Raw genomic sequence first — 21598 nt, forward strand, 5'->3', positions numbered from 1 at the left:
TCAGTTCTAGTTCAGTTCTAGTTCAGTTCTAGTTCAGTTCTAGTTCAGTTCTAGTTCAGTTCTAGTTCAGTTCTAGTTCAGTTCTAGTTTAGTTCTAGTTCAGTTGTATTTTAGTTCTAGTTCAGTTTTAGTTAAAAACTTTAAAGCGTTTAATGAACTTTTGACATCATTTTAAAAGTCAAGAAATTTTTTTTGGAAAAAACTATCTTTAAATCTATATTTTCAAATTATTTCCAAAAACCTAAATTTTTGAATTTTGTTCTATAGAATGTTTTTCATAAAATTTTTACTATCCACTTATTATGAATGTTTTGTATTTTTCATTAAGATTTTTTTCAAAAAAACTAAAACATAAGTAGAATTTGTATGCACCTCAAATACAATTTCAATTATTTATCTCTTACAAATTATATGTAACACTTTTTTATCGTATTACAAAAAAAAAAAAATTATAATTAGAATATGTATAAATGTAATATTAAACACATTTTTTTATTAATAAAAAAATCTTTTAACTTTTCCTTCGTGTTATGTCTGTATAAGTAGTATAAATTTACAATTCATTTTAATATTTCTCAAGTATGTATACTTTAGTTAAATATTATAGAAAATATTTTTAAATGTAAATACACGTATTTATTCGTTAACCAAAGAAAACTTAACAAAACTGCGAAGATTTATTTATAGTAATTGTGTTTATTTTTATAATATATTAAAACAAATGTATTTTAAACATTTTTCGAAATGAATTAAAAAAAAGAAAATTCATTTTTTTTAAAGCGCTGCAGTTAATTAACAAGTAGTGTTATTGATATAAAACATTTCATTCACAATAACTTTAGGTCATTTGCAAATGGAGTGAATAAAAGCGGAAGCGGTTATGGCTGTTAAATCTACAAGGATGGTTGAACAAACAGTTATGTTCGAAGACAATGAACGAATTGATTTTTTGCAAATGTGTTGTTTACTAGACATTTAGATTTGTTTTTCTCTGTTCTCTTTTTTTGGTATTATTACAGTTCCCCCTATTATAGAACCATTTGCCTTTCAAGATGGTTTAGCCGAAGGTATGCGCACTCGCACCGTTTGTGGTGTATCAAGTGGTGATGCCCCTCTCAAATTGTGGTGGCTCAAAGATGGTGAGACATTGCCAGATCTATTGGGGGCCAATGTTACCATGTTAGATCAATATTCCTCGTTATTAAGCATACCTTCGCTATCAGCTTCACATTCTGGTGAATATACATGTGTGGCCAAAAATCCAGCAGCTGAAATAAAATATACAGCCACATTACAGGTCAAAGGTATAGTATATACAATGATTAACCTTCCCCCTAAAAGAAAATATTCAAAATGAAAAAAAAAACCAACAAAAAGTTCAATCAAATAGAAACAACAAGTATAAAAGTTTTATTGTTTTGTTTTAGTTTTATTTAATTTTAAACTTTTTAGTTTTGTTGTTTTAAACAAAATAACTCATAAATACTAGCAACTATAAAAAACAACTTATAAACACACAAACATACATTCCTTCATATAAATTTATATAAAATCAGCTTAAATAAACATATCCAATATTTATACATAAATACACAAATACATACATACTTTCTCTATACAAACTACAGACACTTAACACTTAATTTCTATTAAATTTTTAAGTTTAAAACTTGTTCTCGTATATATTTGAATTTTTATTTTCTCTTCTTTTTTTAATTGTTCTCAAATCGTTTTTAACAACCACCAGCTTTTTAAATGAAAATATTTTTTATGTTTATTATGCTTTTACTGACCCCTTTTCCCCTCTACAAACTAAACTTTAAAAAATTTAATCATAAAATACAAGAACAATTTTTCTATTGAACCAAAAAAGTTTTTGAAAAGAAAAACCTCTAAAAAATCAATAAATTTTTTAAAACAATTACTTGTTATTAAAACTACTTATTTTTTATTATTATTAAAACCTCGATGTGCTTTTTTATAAAAAAATTTTATATAAACAAAAATCTCTGTCAATTTATATTAATCTTTAAGTGATTTTAAGTATTGTGAAAGATTTCCCCTTAAAAAAAAACATAAAAAACAACTAACGCTTTAAGTATTTAATACTAGTTTTATATAATAAAAAATAAATATTTAAAACCTTCTCCCCCTTCGATCTTCTACTGATTAACCATCTTAAGTCGCTTTTTGGCACGCTGTGGGTTTAAATATGTAAAAATTAATAAAAATTATAAATATTTATAAAAAAAATACAAATAACAGCCGATCACCAGGTAACCTTTTTTTGCACTGCTTTTAACGCTTCTTATTATTAAGTTTACAAAAATTAAAAGAAAATGTATTTAGTAGTTTTTTATTTTTAGTTGTATAATTTACGCCAAGTATTCAAATTAAAAATATTGCAATTAAATTCGATAACACTATTTTAAAAAAATTTGCGAGTTAATAATTTAATTTGATTTCATTGATAAAGCCTCAAATACTGCATACCCTTTCAAGTTAACTTTTAGATCAGTTCAGTTCTAGTTCAGTTCTAGTTCAGTACTAGTTCAGTTCTAGTTCAGTTCTAGTTCAGTTCTAGTTCAGTTCTAGTTCAGTTCTAGTTCAGTTCTAGTTCAGTTCTAGTTCAGTTCTAGTTCAGTTCTAGTTCTAGTTCAGTTCTAGTTCAGTTCTAGTTCAGTTCTAGTTCAGTTCTAGTTCAATTCTAGTTCAGTTCTAGTTCAGTTCTGGTTCTATTCTAGTTCAGTTCTAGTTCAGTTCTAGTTCAGTTCTAGTTTAGTTACAGTTCAGTTCTCGTTTAGTTTTAGTTCAGTTTAACTTTCTGTTTTTTGTTAATTAAATATCACTCATACGTATTGCATATACGTATGAGTTGTGACAGAACATTCAGTGCCATTAAATATTACGTATACGTAAACTTTATAAAATTGCAATATTTTTAATATTTAGTTCTAATTTTATATACTTTTAGTTTGCTTTTTAAATTTATAAAAAAAACTTTAAAACAGCTTAATGCACATTATTGCAGCGCTTTTTTAACACAACCTATTTACCAAACTAAATTAATTAATAACAAAAACTGAAAACAAATGCTTAATTAATTAATTTCAATTAAAGGCAAAAAAACATAATGCTTATATAGTTTAATAAAACTACTAAAAAACTATCAGATCCTAAAAGATCTAATGCTAAATTATACATTTATTTAAAGCTTCGCAGTAAAAACAGATACAAAAAAATTAGTACAAAAATAAAATTTAATTTACAAATAATTTTGGCTTGTTTTAAAATTTCATCTAATAGATGTAGCAACTACACACAATTTGTCTCACTTTCCTGCAAATGCATGTGGCAAATAAATTCCTATAAGAATGCATGTTAATTTTATATGAGTTTAGAAAATACAAAATTTCTTTCATTAAATAAAGAAATTTGTTAAAACTAATAATATTTAAACAAAGAGTAAATAAAATGGAATTTAATGAGAGAAATTCAATGCAAAATTATTAATTTTTATACATTTTCATACAATATTTAATCAGCTTATCATTACTTTAAGCATTTAAATTGATTTTTGAGCTGCTTTATTTATTTTTGATTTATTGCATTTGAGTTGCATTTAAAATTTTTCTCTTGTCAATTTTATGTTCTTTTGTATTATTTGGCATTATCATTCCCTGCATTTTTTTTCCAAGAAAGTTGCATATTTAAAAAAACTAGTAATTGAAATTCTAAGGAGTTTAGACTTTTAAAAGAAACCATTAAAGAAAATTAATGTAACGAATTATTGTTCTTAACTGCTGTAATATAAAATTATGTATATTTAATGAAATCATTACAACTTCATTGCATTGAGCTGTTCTATTGTAATGATTTATTTTATATTGCTAAAAACTTTATTTATAATTCGTTACATTAACATTAGAAATTCATTCCTTTGGGTTTTATTATTTTGTTACCACCTGCATCTTTCTCACTCATTTAAATTAGTTTTATTAATATTCATGTAACTTTTGCTTAAATAACATTCTTCATTCAATGTATTTTAGTTGTTTGAAAAACAATTTTAATAAATAATTGGTTGCATTAATTTTTTATTTGCGCGCCTAATTGTATTTTGTTCCTTTTTATTATAATTTTGTTCATAAATATTTTTGAGTCATAATATTATCTGAAAACAAATGCTAACACTTATTTATATTATTCATAAATAATTCGCTTAACAAGAGAACAAAAAAAAAATAATTAAATGAAAATATAAAATATGCTGTAACGTTATGTGTAGAGTTTAAAATTGTTGACCTAAATATTTGTTTATGAAACAGTCTGAAACAGTTTTGCTACGAATTCAAAATTGTAGTTTAAAACATAATTTTGTTAGTGAAAATTTTACACCAAGTAAGGAATCATATATCATTTTAAACTTGAATCAATATCGACAAGCAACAGTGTTAGTTACAGTAAAATGTTATAGAGAAACTTCGATGCTTAATTTTGGAGCATAGGAATGCCACTAACTTTTACGTTTTATGTGTCTAGAAGTTTTTAGTGTAATTACTAGACAATCAATGACTGTGGTACTGTGACCCACATCATTATAGATACAAAGACTTTTTATACCCTACAAAAACCCACTTCCTCTTCTTGCGAAGATGATCTAAACAATTGAACTAAATCGGGAATGATACACTCCATAAACTTCTAGATTTTATAAACTTCTAGTTTGTGGTGAAATGAATTGTATAGCTGTCCCAACGTTTAGTTTCTCTGGACATCAGAGAAAAAAATTTTTCGAAATCATTTTATATGTTATAAAAATTTTGAAAAGTTTTTTTCTCAAAAAATCCCCCTTTTTATAAAAAATTCACATCATTTTTCTTTCTATCAATTTTCAAAAATTTCCTCCTCTTATATAAAATTTTCTTTCTATTCTTAAAAAAATATCTTTTTCTATATAAAATTTCTCGAAAAAGTTTTCAGACATTTTTCTTATTTTTGTAGTACATTTTTAAAACAATATCTTTTTTTAGAGAGGATTTTTAAAAATTTTTTTCATTAAAGAAAATTTGCACAGTTTTTTCTTTTTATAGAAAATGCCGCTTTTTCAATAAAATCTTGTTGTTTTTTTGTAGAAAATTCTCAAAAAAAGTTTTCTTTATAGAAAATTTTCGATGAATTTTTCAAAAAATTATCTCTTGTATAAAAAATTTAAGGAAAAAATTATTGGAAAGAAAATTAGAATTCTTTTTACAAAACTTTTCTTTTGGTAGAATATTTTCGAAAAATATTTCCTTTTTAAAAATTCTATTTAGAAAATTTTCAAAAATTAATTTTCTACAGAAAATTTTTTGGAAAAGTTCTCTTTTTATAGAAAAACTTCAGAAAAATTTCATTCTTTTTATAGAAACATTCCTTTGAAAAATTTATTTTGAATATTATAATAGAAAATGTTCTTTCTGAGAATTTGCCTCCTTTTATAGAAAAAAAAATATAGAACATTCTCATGAACGTTTTCTATAAATTTTCATAACAATTTTATGGAAAATTTTAAATTTTTTTAAAAATATTTCTTTTCTTAGGAATTCTTTTTAGAAAATTTCCTTTTTCTAGAATTTCTTTAAAAAACTCTTCTTTTATAGAAATATTTCGCAAATATCATATTTCGAAGAATTTGCCTCCTTTTATAAATAGTTTGAAAAATAATTCGTCTAAGAAAAGTTGTTTTATTTTTTTAGCTATTTTTCTATTTTTTTATACAGAACATTTCCAGAAATATATCATTTCTTAAAAAACAATATTTTTATAAAATTTTTCAAAAAATATATTTATAATGAAAGAAAAATTTTAAATTATTTTCTACAAAAGAAATTTTTTTGAAAATTGGTGGGAAGTTATTAACCTCTGTATGGAAAAAATGCAAAGGTTCCTATAAAATATATTCATAAGCGTTGATGTTATGTTTAGAGGTGGCCTTATATGGCTAGTGGGACATATCCTTTTAAATTTTTACAAAAAGGTTCCTATATTTACCCGATTATGAGCGTTAAAGATATTTTCTGCAGAAACATAATATGGGGCAGCAATATCAAATATCTGTGCACTTCAGCTCGCTAGCTACTTCTATTTGGACTATATGGCGTTTTCAACAAAAAAGCGGACAGACGGACGGACAAACATATACTTTTTTAGATCTGAGATGAATATATCGATGGTCGGTATAAAAATTAGACAATAGACAAAATAAAACCATTCTCTGTCCTAACTGTGTAAAATTCTGTTTAAATACTTTAAAATATATCAAAAACTTTCGAAATGCTAAAAAAAACTATCAATCACAACTTCAATTTAAAATCATTTGTATATATATAACAAAAAAAGTATTAAACACCAAACAAATTTAAAAACTTGAATGCATTCCTTTAAATGTATGCTCTATTAGTTTGCTAATTAATTTTGTTTATGTTGCATAAAATACTTGTGTTTTTTTTTTCATCCTCTTTTCCAACTCATAAACCAAATATTAAATAAAAATTGATTATATTTTTTTGTTTCGTTATTATTATTATTTCATTTACAACTTTCTACTCAAATTGTATTATTTCACTAATTAGATTTTTTTCCTATTCCTATAAAAAAAAGAGAAAAACTCAATACAATTAACTTTCATAACTTTTTTCCCCTTTTTCTATTCTATTACATAATTTCATAACATAATTATTATTATTATTAAAATAAAAGAAAACATACGTACATAGTCCATTTTCTCATTTACTTTTATATATACATAAATAAATACTTCAGTAAATATATATATTTTTTTTCGTTTATATGTATAAAATTTATATAGTAAATAATAATTATAGACTTAAACAAAAACAACTAATTATGAACAAAAAAAAAAATGAAAAAAAAAACGTTCTACTCTTTTCCTCTTTCGCTCTTTTGGCAACTTTTAATATTTAATTTTTAAATGAAATTGAATCTTTGAATTTGTTATGTTGTTTATGTTATATATATTTTTTTTGTTTTAATATTTAACAATTAATTTATAAACTAAGTAATTTATATTATGTTGAAAAATTAAATGTAGAATACTGTTCATGCATAAAATTAATTAATTTGGTAATTTTTGTTGTATTCCTTAATATTGCTGTTGTTGTTTGTTTAACAAACATTTAGTGCCACCACGTTGGATTGTGGAACCCAGCGATGCCAGTGTTGAACGCAATCGTCATATTATGTTGCATTGTCAGGCACAAGGTGTACCCACGCCCAGTATTGTTTGGAAAAAGGCCACTGGTAAGTAAAGACAAACATTTTTAAAGAAAAATAAATGAACGAATATAATTTTTTTAATAGAAAATTTCTACAATTTTCTCTTTTTCATGGAAATTTTCCAAAATTTTTTTTCTTTTTATAAGAATTTAAAATAAAATTTTATAAGAAAGGTAACAAAAATGTTTCGGAAAATTTCTATTTTTATGGCAAATATTCGGAAAATTTATTTTTTTTAAAGAAAATTTTCGCAAATATTATTTTTTATAGAAAATATTTGGAATTTTTTTACCCTACACCACTTTAGTGCGAAGAGTATATTGGGTTTGTGCTGACGTTTGTAACGCACAATAATATTGGTCCTATACCGATCTTAAAGTACACCAATCAGCTCAGAATCATTTTCTGAGTCGATTTAGCTATGTCCGTCTGTCTGTCTGTCTGTCTGTCTGTCTGTCTGTCCGTCCATGTAAACCTTGTAATCAAACTACAGATCGCAATTTTAAAGATAATTCAATGAAATTTGGCACATGATCTTTTATGGTACTGTAGACTAAGTCTATTGAAAACAATTAACATCGGTCCATTATTTCACCTAGGCCCCATAGAAGTGAACCCGCCAAATGTTTCATTTTATAGAAAAATTTCAGAAAATTTATCTCTTTATAAATATTTTATATATTTGTAGAAAATTTCTATTTCGGAATATGTTTATAAGGAAATTTTATATTTTTATTGAAATTTTCAAAAAATTATAAAAATATAAAATTTTTGAAAAAATTTTTTTATAGAAAGTTTTTGAGATTTTTTCATAAAATTTCTCTTTTTATAGAAAATATTTCGAAAAGTTTGGGAAATTTAATTTTCTTTTTGAAAGTTTTAGAAAATCTCTCTTTTAATAGAAAATGTTCAAAAATATTTCTTTTTTTATGGAAATCTTTTAGACAAATTTTTTATATATCAGAAAATCTCTCTTTTAATGGCCAGTTTAAGTAAAAACTTTACTTATATAAAAGGTTTTCAGAAAATGGTTCTTTTTATAGAAAAATTTCTAAAAATTTTTCTTTTTGTAGATAATTTTATATTTTTTTTAGTAGAAAATTTTTGGAAAATCTTTATTTCTAAAAATATCTTTTTTTATAGATAGTTGGCGAAAACTTTTGCAAAGATTTTCGGAAAAATTCTCTTTTTATAGAAAATTTTCGGGAAAAAATGTTTTTTAAAAATATTTTCGAAAAATATCTTTTGTTATAGAAAATTTTCGGAAAGGTTCTCCTTTTATAAGAAACTTTTGAAAAAATTATATTTTTTTTTATAGAAAATTTTCAAAAAATTTTCTTTTTATATTCACTTTTTCTATATATTTTTCAAATTCACTTTTTCTATATATTTTTCAAATTCACTTTTTCTATATATTTTTAATTTTCTATTTATAAAAATATTTTGGAAAAATTCTCTCTCTTTTCGGAAAATCTCCACTTTTATGAAAAGAACTTTCTGAAAATGTCTCTTTTGAAAAAAATTTTCTTTTTATCGAAAATATTCGAAAAATTTTCTTTTTATCGAAAATTTGGAAAAAATTCGGAAAATATCTACTTTTATAAAAAAAAAAAATTTTCTGAAAAATTCTCTTTTTATAGGAAATTTTTGCGAAATTTCTCTTTTTATATAAATTCTAAAAAAAATTTCGGAAAGTTTCTCTTTTAATAGAAAACTTTTGGAAAATTTACTTTTTATAGAAATTTTTGGAATTTTTTTAGGAATTTTTCGAAAAATCTCACTTGTACAGAAAATTCTTAGAAAATAATTTTCACAAAATTTATAATTTTTACGGATATTTTTAGAAAACTTGTCTTTTTAATCAAAAATAAACCATTTTTTTAGAACTATCTCAACTTTCAGAAAATGTCTCCTTTTAGAAAAAATTTCGATAATTGACATTTTATTGTAAAATTTTTTCGAAAAAATCTATAAATTTATAAAAAAATTTCTTGAATTTTTTTTATATAAAATTTTTTTACAAATTTCCCCTTTCCAGAAAACGTCAGAAACAATTTGTCTCTTTGATTAAAATTTATTAATGTAAATGTTTAAAACAAAAAATTTCCCCAGAAAGTCAGAAAAACGCAATTTTTTATTAAAATATAACTCAACAAAGTTTTTTTCAGAAATTTCTTTTCGATTCAAAATTTTTTAAAAAATGTTTTCTCTGATATATATTTCCAAAATTCGCCTTTTCGTGGCAAATTTTTAAAGCAATTTTTTTAAATTAAAAAAGTTCTCCTTTAATAGAACATTTGCAAAAAATCCTTGATTTATAAAATTATTTCGATCGATAGTTCATAATTAAATATATACAAATTTCACTTCTTGTAATTGTTTTTGCTTAAACCCATTATGATAAACTAAATATGTATATGGTCTAGAATTTATCATTAACAGAACAATTGGTCTGTCACAAACATCAGTTGTTTACCTTGGAAGACAATTTCTCATTATAACCTTTTTTTGTAGATCTTCATTTGTCATATACACTCCATATGCTGTGCAATTCATTCAAATACTATTGTTGTAGTTGTATTGCAATTAGTTTTCATAATTCTATTGTTGTTGCATATTATGTACGATTTGCAATGATGGATACATACAAATAGAAACACACATTGCTCATTTACTACAAGACTGGAATAATTAAGAAAACCAGAATTTTCGAGAAAAACGATTGTTAATTAATTATTTCTGACATAATTTAAAAAAAATATCAGATTTTAAGAAATGCTTTATTTTGTAAAAAAAATAGTTAACAAAATAAGATTTTTGATTTATGGTAGTTTCGTAAAAAATGAGCGATATGCAAATAGAAATGTACATGCGAAAATAGGTTTACATATACAAATTGTTTGAATCGAAATCTCAATAAATACTATTATTTCAAAAATCTAAAAATTCAAAAAAGTTGCACCTAGTTGCCCTTAAGACTTTATAATCTCTCTTTACTTTAAATAAAAAACTACATAATATATTTTAGCTTTAACACAATCACTTGTCAATTACAGGAAGCAAATCAGGTGAATATGAAGAGGTGCGTGAAAGACCATTTACAAAATTACTATCAAATGGTTCGCTGCTATTGCAACATGTCAAAGAGGATCGTGAAGGTTTTTATTTGTGTCAAGCCAACAATGGTATTGGTACTGGTATCGGTAAAGTGATTCAACTAAAAGTTAATTGTAAGTATATTTTTGTTACTTCTGTTATTTTACATTTCTTTTGAACTTCCTTTGTGTATATGTCAACATACACGAACAAAAAACACAGCACAAAACACGAACAAAAATTATTTCATCGGGTCTCACACTTTCTTCTAATACAAATAATGTGCAGTTGTTTAATTTCATAAAGCAAACTGTGAAAGAAAACGATGTAGAGTTTAATGCTCTTTAATTGAGTAAACTGAATGGTGGAGCACTTTGTAACCAAATACAATGTCTAGCGGTAAATTGCATAATGGGCCCTCCGTTTTGAAAGGATTATATTTTTGTTACCAGCATAAACGATAAATAAACTGTGGATTGAATTGGAAAGATGTAAATATGAATGTATGTTTGTATTTATAATACAGAAAGGTCATTGTTTACTTCAGATCTAGCTCAGTTCTAGTTCAGTTCTAGTTCAGTTCTAGTTCAGTTCTAGTTCAGTTCTAGTTCAGTTCTAGTTCAGTTCTAGTTCAGTTCTAGTTCAGTTCTAGTTCAGTTCTAGTTCAGTTCTAGTTCAGTTCTAGTTCAGTTCTAGTTCAGTTCTAGTTCAGTTCTAGTTCAGTTCTAGTTCAGTTCTAGTTCAGTTCTAGTTCAGTTCTAGTTCAGTTCTAGTTCAGTTCTAGTTCATTTCAGTTGAGCTCAGTTCTAGTTCTAGTTCAATTCTAGCTCAGTTCAGTTCTAGTTCAGTTCTATTTCAATTCTAGTACAGTTCTAGTTCAGTTCTAGTTAAGTACTAGTTCAGTTCTAATTCAGCTTTGGTTCACTTCCAGTTAAGTTTTAATTCTTTACAAATTAAATTATTATTTACTACTTAGTTACTTTTATTGCCACTCACTGTATATACTTTTGCGTATTTTATTAATGTTCATTTTGTATTTTCTTTCTGCTTTGGGATGCTGTTCTAGAATTTCAGTCAAGCAAGAAGCAACACCCGATGGTGTATCAGCAGAATTACAAATACGTTTAGTCGATTCCACAGATAGTGGTCCATATTTTTGTCGTGCCAGCAATTTGTATGGCAATGATCAGCAATTGGTGCAGTTGCAAGTACAGGAGCCACCACAGCCACCGTCCGTGCTTGAAGCAGCTATGATATCAAGTCGTTCCGTAAATTTAAAGTGGCAGCCAAAAACCCAAAATTCTGGAGATGTATCTAAGTATATAGTGGAGTACAAGGAAACGGATGGTAATTTTAATAAAAAACATCTGGGAAAAATAATGAAAATTACATAATAAATGTTCTTTTCCAGCTACTTCCTTTATAGACCAATGGCAGCACATGGAGGTTAAGGATCCTCCCAGTTACAATGCTCTTATAGAGAACCTTAAACCTGCTACACGTTATGCATTTCGTGTTATAGCGGAGGGAACAGCGGGACGTAGTGCTCCTAGTCAGGAATTGGTTATACGTACAGAACCGCAGCGTCCTGCTGGTCCACCTTTAAATCTTTCTGTACGTCCCTTGTCTTCCACAGAACTTTTAGTTAGTTGGGTGGCACCTTTGGCCGAACTAAGGCATGGTGATATTCAGGGCTACAATGTGGGCTATAAATTGGCTAGCACTGGTAATACGGCCTACAATTTTACTTCAGTTTCGGGTGATGGCGAAGGCGGCAGTGGCGAATTGTTGTTAACGGGCCTGCAAAGGTTTGCCCGTTATAATGTAGTTGTACAGGCTTTTAATCAAGTTGGTCCTGGACCTTTGTCAGAGCCTGCTTCTGCACAAACTATGGAGGATGGTAATTTAACAAGACTTGATAAAACATTATGTTAAACGTTAATTGTTGTATTTCACACAGTTCCTAGTAGATCTCCTGAAGATATACGTTGCGCTGCTTTAACCTCACAGTCTCTACAAGTTTCTTGGCAGCCTCCACCTATTCACCATACAAATGGCATTTTACAAGGCTATAAGTTAATTTTTGAACCTATTCTTGACGATTATTCTCCCAACAAAGATGAAGTAGAATCACGTAAAACAACTGCTTTGACTACAGTCCTCACAGGCCTACGAAAGTACGCCAACTATAGTATACAGGTATTAGCCCATACTCGCATGGGCGATGGCGTACTTTCAAATCCCGTTTACTGCCATACCGAAGAAGACGCACCGGAAGCACCCGCCGATATAAAAGTAGTAGTAAGTTCACCACAATCTTTATATGTCTCTTGGCTACCACCCACCGAACCAAATGGGGTCATTACCAAATACAATCTGTACACTAGAGTGGTCAATGGACGCGAAGAGTTAAATAACGAAAAGAGAAGTTTGCCTTCGCAGCAGGCGTATTATGAAGCCAAAAATTTACATCCTCACATAGAATATCAATATTGGGTAACCGCTTCCACCCGAGTGGGAGAAGGTAAAAGTTCCAGAGTAGCTTCGCAAATAACGACTAATCGTGTACCTGCGCGTATAGTTTCATTTGGTGGACCCACAGTTAGACCTTGGCGTTCCACCGTAACATTATCCTGCACGGCAGTTGGCAAACCAAAACGTGAATGGTTTAAAGCTGATGTTCCCATTAGACAAGGAGGTCTCCACAATACCCAACTACTAGATTCAGGAGATTTAATAATTTCCAGCCTACAGGTTTCCGATAGCGGCAACTACAGTTGTCAAGTTGACAACGGCATTGGCACCGATCGCCTTACACATATTCTTCTCGTACAAGTGCCTCCCTCTGCACCTGTTCTTTACGTGACCAGTGCTACTACCAGCAGTATTTTAATGCACTGGAAATGTGGCTTCACAGGAAATGCTCCAATAACTGGCTATACTTTATACTATAGACGAGCGAGTGGTAATATTGAGGAAATGCTTTTATCACGTCATGCTTCTAGTCATGAACTAAAAGGGTTAGTTTGTGGCAGCACCTATCAAATACATTTAACAGCTCATAATAAAGTCGGCACATCACCGACCAGCATAACACTGCATGTTAGAACTCAGGGACAATCGCCGGGTGTGCCTTCGACAACAACATTAATTGCTCCTAATTCAACTTCGGTAACGATAAGACTGCACACGTGGCCAGATAATGGCTGTCCTATGTTATATTTTGTTTTACAATATCGATCGGTTACCGATGGACCAGAACATGATTGGGTGTTGGGTAAGTTATGCGTTAAGTTAAAAATTGCTTAATGTTGTTTCAATTACAACTGAACTAGAACTGAACTAGAACTGAACTAGAACTGAACTAGAACTGAACTAGAACTGAACTAGAACTGAACTAGAACCGAACTAGAACTGAACTAGAACTGAACTAGAACTGAACTAGAACTGAACTAGAACTGAACTAGAACTGAACTAGAACTGAACTAGAACTGAACTAGAACTGAACTAGAACTGAACTAGAAATGAACTAGAACTGAAAAAGAACCGATTACACTATTGCATTCAATTTTGCATTTGTATTGGAGCATATCCTTGCGCGAGGAATTATGGTCGTTAAACATTTTAAAAATTTTAATTGGTCATAATTCAAGCAACAACATGTGCTTTGTATGTTTTACGTTCACTCATTCGTACATGCAACATTCCAGAATTTTATTTATTTTCATGTTGTTATATGTTTGTTGTACATAAATGTGCATTTTTGTTTGTCTTCTGTTTTATAGTGTCAAATGCCCTTAAACCACAACGACGTTTTACAATATCTGGTCTACAACCATCCACACTCTATCAATTGCGCATGGAGGCACACAATGTGGCTGGTGTGTCACAGGCTGAATTTACTTTTGTAACACTCACCAAAGAGGGTGATCCCCCGCCGCCAGAGATTGTTCAACGCGGACAACGCGGATCGAATGTATTTTATGGAAATGTTAACCTATTAATACCCAGCATTGCCACCGTATCGGGAATGATTTGTACAATTGCATTGGTTTTTATGTGCTACAGACACAGTAAGTATTTAAAAAAAAAACAACAATAATAACTAAAATAGGCAAACAACAAAGTTCTTCAGTGGATTTTTTTTTTTGCTGAAACTAAAACAATAAATACCTCGGGCATATTGTGCACTGGCTTGTGTCCTGTTCGTGTTCAAGTATGGTGAACAAAAACAAAATAATACAGATCTCAACTGAACTGAACAGACTGAGTAAATGACTGAATGAATGAAAAACTGAACAGGATTGAACAGAAAACTATGTAGCAGAACATAGTACACAGAATAAAACAATGCCAACGAACATGTATAATTGTTAAGCGAAAACAAATTGAAAATAAATTATACAATAAATTAATATGAATGCTCTTGTTCGTTTATTTTTTTAAATACATAAATATGTATTTAAATACAGACAGAGATATTAAGGAATTATTTCTTTCGGGAAAAATTTCAAATTTTTGTTTCTTTTGATAAAGTAGAGTCTTCCTTAATGCCTTAGAAGTATAAACTTTTTTGGATCAATTTTTTATATCCAGATTTTTATTCGAGAACACTTGCGATCCATGGATTTACCATTTGGAAACAGTTTTAGAATAACTAATGTAAAATTTATTGTTTAATTCACAATCGATGTCGTATCGTAATAGCGTTTTAAGTCATAAAAAGTTTTCTAATCAAATTTTTTTTAAACAAAAACAAATCAATAATAAAAAAAATTACGACATACTACGATACAACCGTACAACAGCGATTGTGAATTGGACATGTATGTATTTAAACTTAAATATTTCATATTTATGGAAATTTTTATGTGTGATAAGTTTTAAATAAACTATAACTTCTTATCTCTTTCCAGAACAAGCTGGACGCATACAAAAGGAATCTTTGGAAAATCGTCAAAATTCAGAAGCGGCACAACGTGAACGTTATTATGCTACCATTCACAAAGTTTCACTACAAAATAATGATAAAATACCAGGTATTAACTATGTTGTATTTGGTATTAACCCTTGTAACACATATATAATATAATATACAGTAAATCCTATAGTTTAATCTGTAATCATGTCTATAGGCGGACGCTAGTCTGAACTATAGTCAGGACTAGGGCTGAAGTTGGCTCTAATGACTGATCGATAGTTAATACTATTATAGACTGAGTTGTAATTAAAGCTGTAGACTGATCAGTAGTCAAACTAAACTATATATTTATTTAGACTACAGACGTACTTATAGTCATATTCTATTCATATACTGATCGATAGTCATGATTATAAGACTAAATTGTCAAAACTATTAACTGAGTTATTGCCGATCAACGTCGAAGACAACGAATGTACATAACTCTATACACTGATCATGTCTATTGACTGATCTATAACTAAGATCAGTCTAAAACAGTCCACTTTTTCATTCATAACACTTAGCATAGTGAAAATTAGCAAACAACAGAATTTTAATACTTTAGAGATTTAATGTCAAAAATCATGTTAGCATTTTTAAGAAATCTACACTAAGATCGGTGTTATGTAAGAAGGTTATACACAATCATCGGACTTGCCTGATCGTATACCAGACGCAGAATATGTCGGAAACTTTGAAACGCTGATCCCAAATAGAATGTCTTGGTCAAGCGGAACATTAGAGCAAGTACCAGTAGGAATCCGTTGTTACACGGATGGCTCTAAATTGGAGGATAAAGTGGGGCTAAGGTTCTATATTGAAGATTCAGAAGCAGAAATATATCAAATCATAAAACCAGCTTCCAGACAGAAGTACGAGCAATAACGGAATGCGTAAATTGGATTAGAATAAATATGGCACCCACAGCGCTTAATATATTTACAGACAGCCAGAGGGCAATTAGAGCGATATCAGGAGATAGAACTAAATCTAAGAGCGTATTGGATTGTAAGGTTCACATCATATGGTTACCAGCCCACTCGATAGTTGTCGGTAACGAAAGAGCGAATGTAATAGCTTTAGAGGGATGGGAGCTCGAGGAAGTTAACCTGACAAACGCAAAACCATTCAACGAAGACCTCTTGGAATAATGAAACAGTGGGTGGGAACATGAAAATCTATGGGGTGATCCTGATGAGAGTAAGTCGAAAAATCTCCTCAAAGTGAGCAAGTCTTATGTAAGTATGATGGCACGTTTTCTAAGTGGACACACAGGATCACGAGCATATTTATGCAAAATTTGACGTGCGGATTCAGACGTATGTAGAGCATGTGAAGAGGACAATAAAACTCTGAAGCACACTCTTTGTCACTGCCAGGCATTCGTTGAAGTTATATCCAAGTATTTTGGAAGTAATGTTATTCCGGTAACAACATTCCTAACTAACACTGATTGGAAGATTCATAGAAATTACGTTCACGAAACTGAGTTTCTAAACACTAAAAAAATAATTCAATCAGTTGCTTTTTTTCTCATGATAAGGAGCTCACAACAGGCCCGATTGTGGCCTAGGGGTATTTCTTCGGATTTGATATAGTATACATCCCCCTATCAACATAACCTAACCTAAATCAAACAATACCAGTTGCACATCAACTTGTACAAATAGAAAGAAGCAAGAAGAACTTGACAATCAGCTTTATCACATACAAGCCGAAATGTCACGTACATATAAACATATGTATAAATGTTGCCCATCACTGCTATTGTTTATGATTTTTATATTTAACCATTAAAATAAATTGTTTAAACGTTTCTGACAGTTGTAGAGCATATCATGTGGTAAGGATTCAGAAAAACATTGATTACGTAAACAATATTCTAACAGCCCAATTTTCAAATTTAAGTCACTAGGTTATAAATTAAACATTAAACAAGTTTCGTATACAAGTAAAAACTTTTGTCTCTTACATTATTGTTCTTAACAATTAAAGGGTTAACACGTACAATATATACAATTCATATTATAGTCCTATTAATTAATATAAATGATTTTTGTTTGGTTTACTTTACCTTCTTTATAATACTCAATTCGTGCTTACGTCTGTGTATTTTTTTTTGCAGAAACCTCAGAGGATATTTCACCATATGCTACGTTTCAACTATCAGAAAGTGGAAATATGTCTCAACCACATCATGCTGGCCCAGCCAATACACTGCTGCATTCATTTATGTATCATGAACGTGCTTTAACGGAGGGTTGCTCATCGACACCACCTGCTGCGGTATTAAAATCTACCCATCATCACTACCACCACAACCAAAATCAACGTCCAACTAAGACTATTCATAATCATTATCAAACCTCACCGTTTCATAATATCGTGCGTTTATTTAATACATAATTTTATTTTTATTTTCAGTTTTTTTCTATAATTTTATCTTGATTTCTATTGTTTTATTCATTTGTTTTGTGTTTTTTTTTTTGTTTCTGGTTGGTCTAACAGTTTTAGTTGTAAAACAATTGTTGTTTTTAAATAGAAATTAAATAAAACAAAAGCATTGTTGTGGCAGCTCTTAGTTTTTGAAAACAATCAGCAGCAGTAAAGAAGCGCACAGCCACCAACCAGCAAACCAACCACCACACAACAGCCAGTCAGATGGCCACAATTGCAGTATTTTTTTTAGTATATTAAACTAAATACAAAGCTTTTAAATGTGTTTAATTTTTTAGTTTCCTTTTAAATCATCTTTTAATGTATTTTTATGGTTTTTGTTTTAGTATTTGTATGACGGTAAACTGTGGGATTTTTCTCTTTACTAAAGACTTGCCTTTTTTTTGAATTGTAAATTATTTGTAATTTATTGGTTTTTATATTTCATTTTTTTATTAAAAAAAAAAAAACTTGTATAAATTGTGTACAAAAAAGCTAAATGAACGCTTGATATTATAAACTTTTAACTCTCCTCTATTCTTATTTTTTTTTTCAAACATTTCTATTATTATTTATTTTTCAATTCTCTCTGAATGAAATAACTTCATTTTGAAAAACCATTACTAAGTAGAGTAGTATGCTTAAACGCTTTTGTAGCATTAATCCCATAAATCCTCATAGTTTTTTTTTTGTCCAACATCATAAATATTGATACAGTTATTGATTTTATTTCTTTGCTTTTTTGCAATCATCTTTTATATAGTCTTCTAAAAATCGACGTCGTCATTCCCGCAAAACAGAGCCAGAAAGTGAAGAATCTGAATCGGATCAAGATCAATTGACTTCAAGTCGGACAGAGTCATCCAATCAACATGAGGGGAAAATGAAGCACAGTAAGTTATTTTCTTTTAATTAGTTTAGAAAAATATTTGGTTGAAATTATATTGTTTGGTGTTATTTGCAAATATTTTGATATCACAAGATGTATCACTCTATAGATCCATCTGTAGCAAAGATAATGACTCAGTCTTGACTGCAAAACAGTCCATGGACGCGCCTAATGATTGAGTCTATAGTATTCATATATATATAGCAGTGTATAGCTTTCATTATAGATTAGTATTTAGTTTTGACTATAGATCAGTCCGCAGTTTTGACATTAGGTAGTCTAAACTATATTTCTCTATAGATCAGTGTATAGTTTAGACTAACGATTAGATAGTTTTGACTTTAAATCAGTATATAGTATAGATTTTTGATTAGTTTATAATCTAGACTATAGATCACTTTATAGTGTCGACTATATATCGCCCTAAGCTACAGAACAGCCTATAGATTTTACTTTTTCTTAGTCTTATTTCTTGACTTTAGATCAGTCTATAGTCTTGACTAGAGATCAGTCTATAGTCTTGACTATAGATCAGTCTATAGTCTTCCCTATAAATCTGTCTATAGTCTTGACTTGTCTACAGTCTTGCCTATAGATCAGTCTATAGTCTTGCCTATAGATCGGTCTATAGTCTTGCCTATATATCAGTCTATAGTCTTGTCTATAGATCAGTTTATAGTCTTAGTTTTAAGTATAGTCTTGAATATAGATCGGTCTATAATCTTGACCATAGATCTACAGTCTTGACTACAGACCAGTCTACAGTCTTGACTATAGTTCAGTCTATAGTCTTGACTATAGATCAATCTATAGTCTTGCCTATAGATCAGTCTATAGTCTTGCCTATAGACCAGTCTACAGTCTTGCCTATAGATCAGTCTATAGTCTTGTCTATAGATCAGTTCATAGTTTTAGTTTTAAGTATACTCTTGAATATAGATCGGTCTATAGTCTTGACCATAGATCAGTCTACAGTCTTGACTATAGATCAGTCTATAGTCTTGCCTATAGATCAGTCTATAGTCTTGCCTATAGATCAGTCTATAGTCTTAACTATAGATCAGCCTATAGTCTTGCCTATAGATCAGTCTATAGATCATTCTATAGTCTTGACTAAAGATCAGCATATACTTTTGACTATAAATAAGCGTAAAGCCTTAAATCTATCTAGAGTATCGAGTATAGATCAGCATATAGTATTGAGTAGAAATCAGACTATGGTCTGGATTGTAAATCAGCTTATAGTGTCGAATAAATATCAGTATTGCATAGAGGAGTTTTATTTAGATATGTCTACAATATTTTTGCTACAGTCTTCAATATAGTTGAGTATCTAGTCCTGAATTGATATAAGTATGGCTATAGATCAGAGCTGCGACTTAACTATGGATCAGCTGCAGATTAATTCGTATCCTTAACGAGCCTGTAATGGGCCGAAACGTATAATGTCATTAAGAATAAACAGTCGTGGCTACAGATTAGTCCACTAACTTAGCGAATCTTTAATGAATAGAAACGTAAAATAATGATATTTAGGTTAAACAAAAAGTGAAATTCAGATACAAAAATCTTAGGATTTTTGTAAAATATTCGAGAAGTTAGTTTAGTCATGAAAAAGTTTTACAAAATTCTATTTATCACAAAAATTGAGACTTTTCAAAATTAAAAAAAAAATAATTCAAATTATTGATTTGATTCAACCAAATATTATCATAATTTTAATTTCTTAAATAGACTCATAAATTTATCTCTAAGTATCTTAAATCTAATACTTTTCTGTATAATCGCTTTATTGTAATAAACAACAAAATTTCAATTCTTTCGCAGACTCAAGATTAACACCACATTTTCAAAATCACAATATATCAATAACTTATCTGTAGTATTAAATATTTATAACTATCTATTATACAAACAGAACAAAAAATTTAAAAATTTCTAATACAACTATAAGACTAAGTAAAACAAACACAAAATTAAAAACAACAACACTCTATATCTAAGCTATAACTACAAAACAAAATTCAAAATTTTTTAATATTAACAATAACATCCTGGGAAACAAATACATATTTATATTGCAATGCTTTTTAATATTTTATTTAGCATTGTGTACCTTTTTTTATTCATTTGTATGTATATTGTATTGATCCTTCCTTAAACTCAAAAAAAAAGATGTACCAATTTTGTTGTTATTTATATTTTTCTTTTTTCCCCATTTCCCCGCAGGTATCATCTACCATGGAGCACAATCAAGCACATCCTCTGATCTATCACCAATGTCCGAACAAAAATCATTGCCACGTCGCGGTCGTTCAAGGTATCATCATCAATTATATCAGTTTTCCACCAACACAACACCGCGACATCATAACAATAGCAAAAACTCGTCTAGTAATAATTCCAATTCGAATAAGATACTTTCGCCACGCAGTGGTGTCGGTAATTTAAAATCCATATCGAGTACATTTAAATCACAAGATTCCATACAATGTCACATACCCACATTGGTTAAGTCACCTTCCATAACACAACAACAGCAACAACACCAATTGCAGCAACACCAACAAAAACACCACAACCAACAACAGCAACAATCAAACATAAATACATCCAGTAGTTTTACCAGTAGCAATAGTAGTAAATTATCACAACAACCCCTACTTGTCACACCCAAAATTGCACCACACCCACATTCCCAACAGCACAACACCGCAAACCTTAATAATGACCACCACTCATCCGAACTGTTAGATAGTAGTAGTTGTACTAACTCCTCCCTTGCATCTGTAGCCCCCTCCCTGGCATGCATGCAGCCATCATCACAATTTCGTCCCATAGCTCATAAGGCCGATGAAGGTCTATCGGGTGGTACTCTATTAAATCCATCCACAGCACCTCTATCGTCAAAATTCTTTACGGCACCAACACTGCCC

At 29.1% G+C, this 21598-nt stretch overlaps 1 protein-coding gene across 1 annotated transcript in view; it reads left to right on the top strand.

Annotated features, from left to right (window-relative positions):
* LOC111677639 (Down syndrome cell adhesion molecule-like protein Dscam2) overlaps positions 1 to 21598 on the top strand; it is a 72060-nt gene that overhangs the window by 44797 nt on the left and 5665 nt on the right. Inside the window, exons 8-19 of the mRNA XM_046952544.1 lie at positions 843 to 858; positions 980 to 1304; positions 7183 to 7302; positions 10335 to 10512; positions 11441 to 11721; positions 11786 to 12274; positions 12335 to 13651; positions 14160 to 14447; positions 15291 to 15413; positions 17463 to 17623; positions 18537 to 18666; positions 20892 to 21594. Coding sequence (XP_046808500.1) covers positions 843 to 858; positions 980 to 1304; positions 7183 to 7302; positions 10335 to 10512; positions 11441 to 11721; positions 11786 to 12274; positions 12335 to 13651; positions 14160 to 14447; positions 15291 to 15413; positions 17463 to 17623; positions 18537 to 18666; positions 20892 to 21594 — 4131 coding nt within the window. The remainder of the gene's footprint in view (positions 1 to 842; positions 859 to 979; positions 1305 to 7182; positions 7303 to 10334; positions 10513 to 11440; positions 11722 to 11785; positions 12275 to 12334; positions 13652 to 14159; positions 14448 to 15290; positions 15414 to 17462; positions 17624 to 18536; positions 18667 to 20891; positions 21595 to 21598) is intronic.

This window comes from Lucilia cuprina, chromosome 5, assembly GCF_022045245.1.
Source record: "Lucilia cuprina isolate Lc7/37 chromosome 5, ASM2204524v1, whole genome shotgun sequence".
NCBI lineage: Eukaryota > Metazoa > Arthropoda > Insecta > Diptera > Calliphoridae > Lucilia > Lucilia cuprina.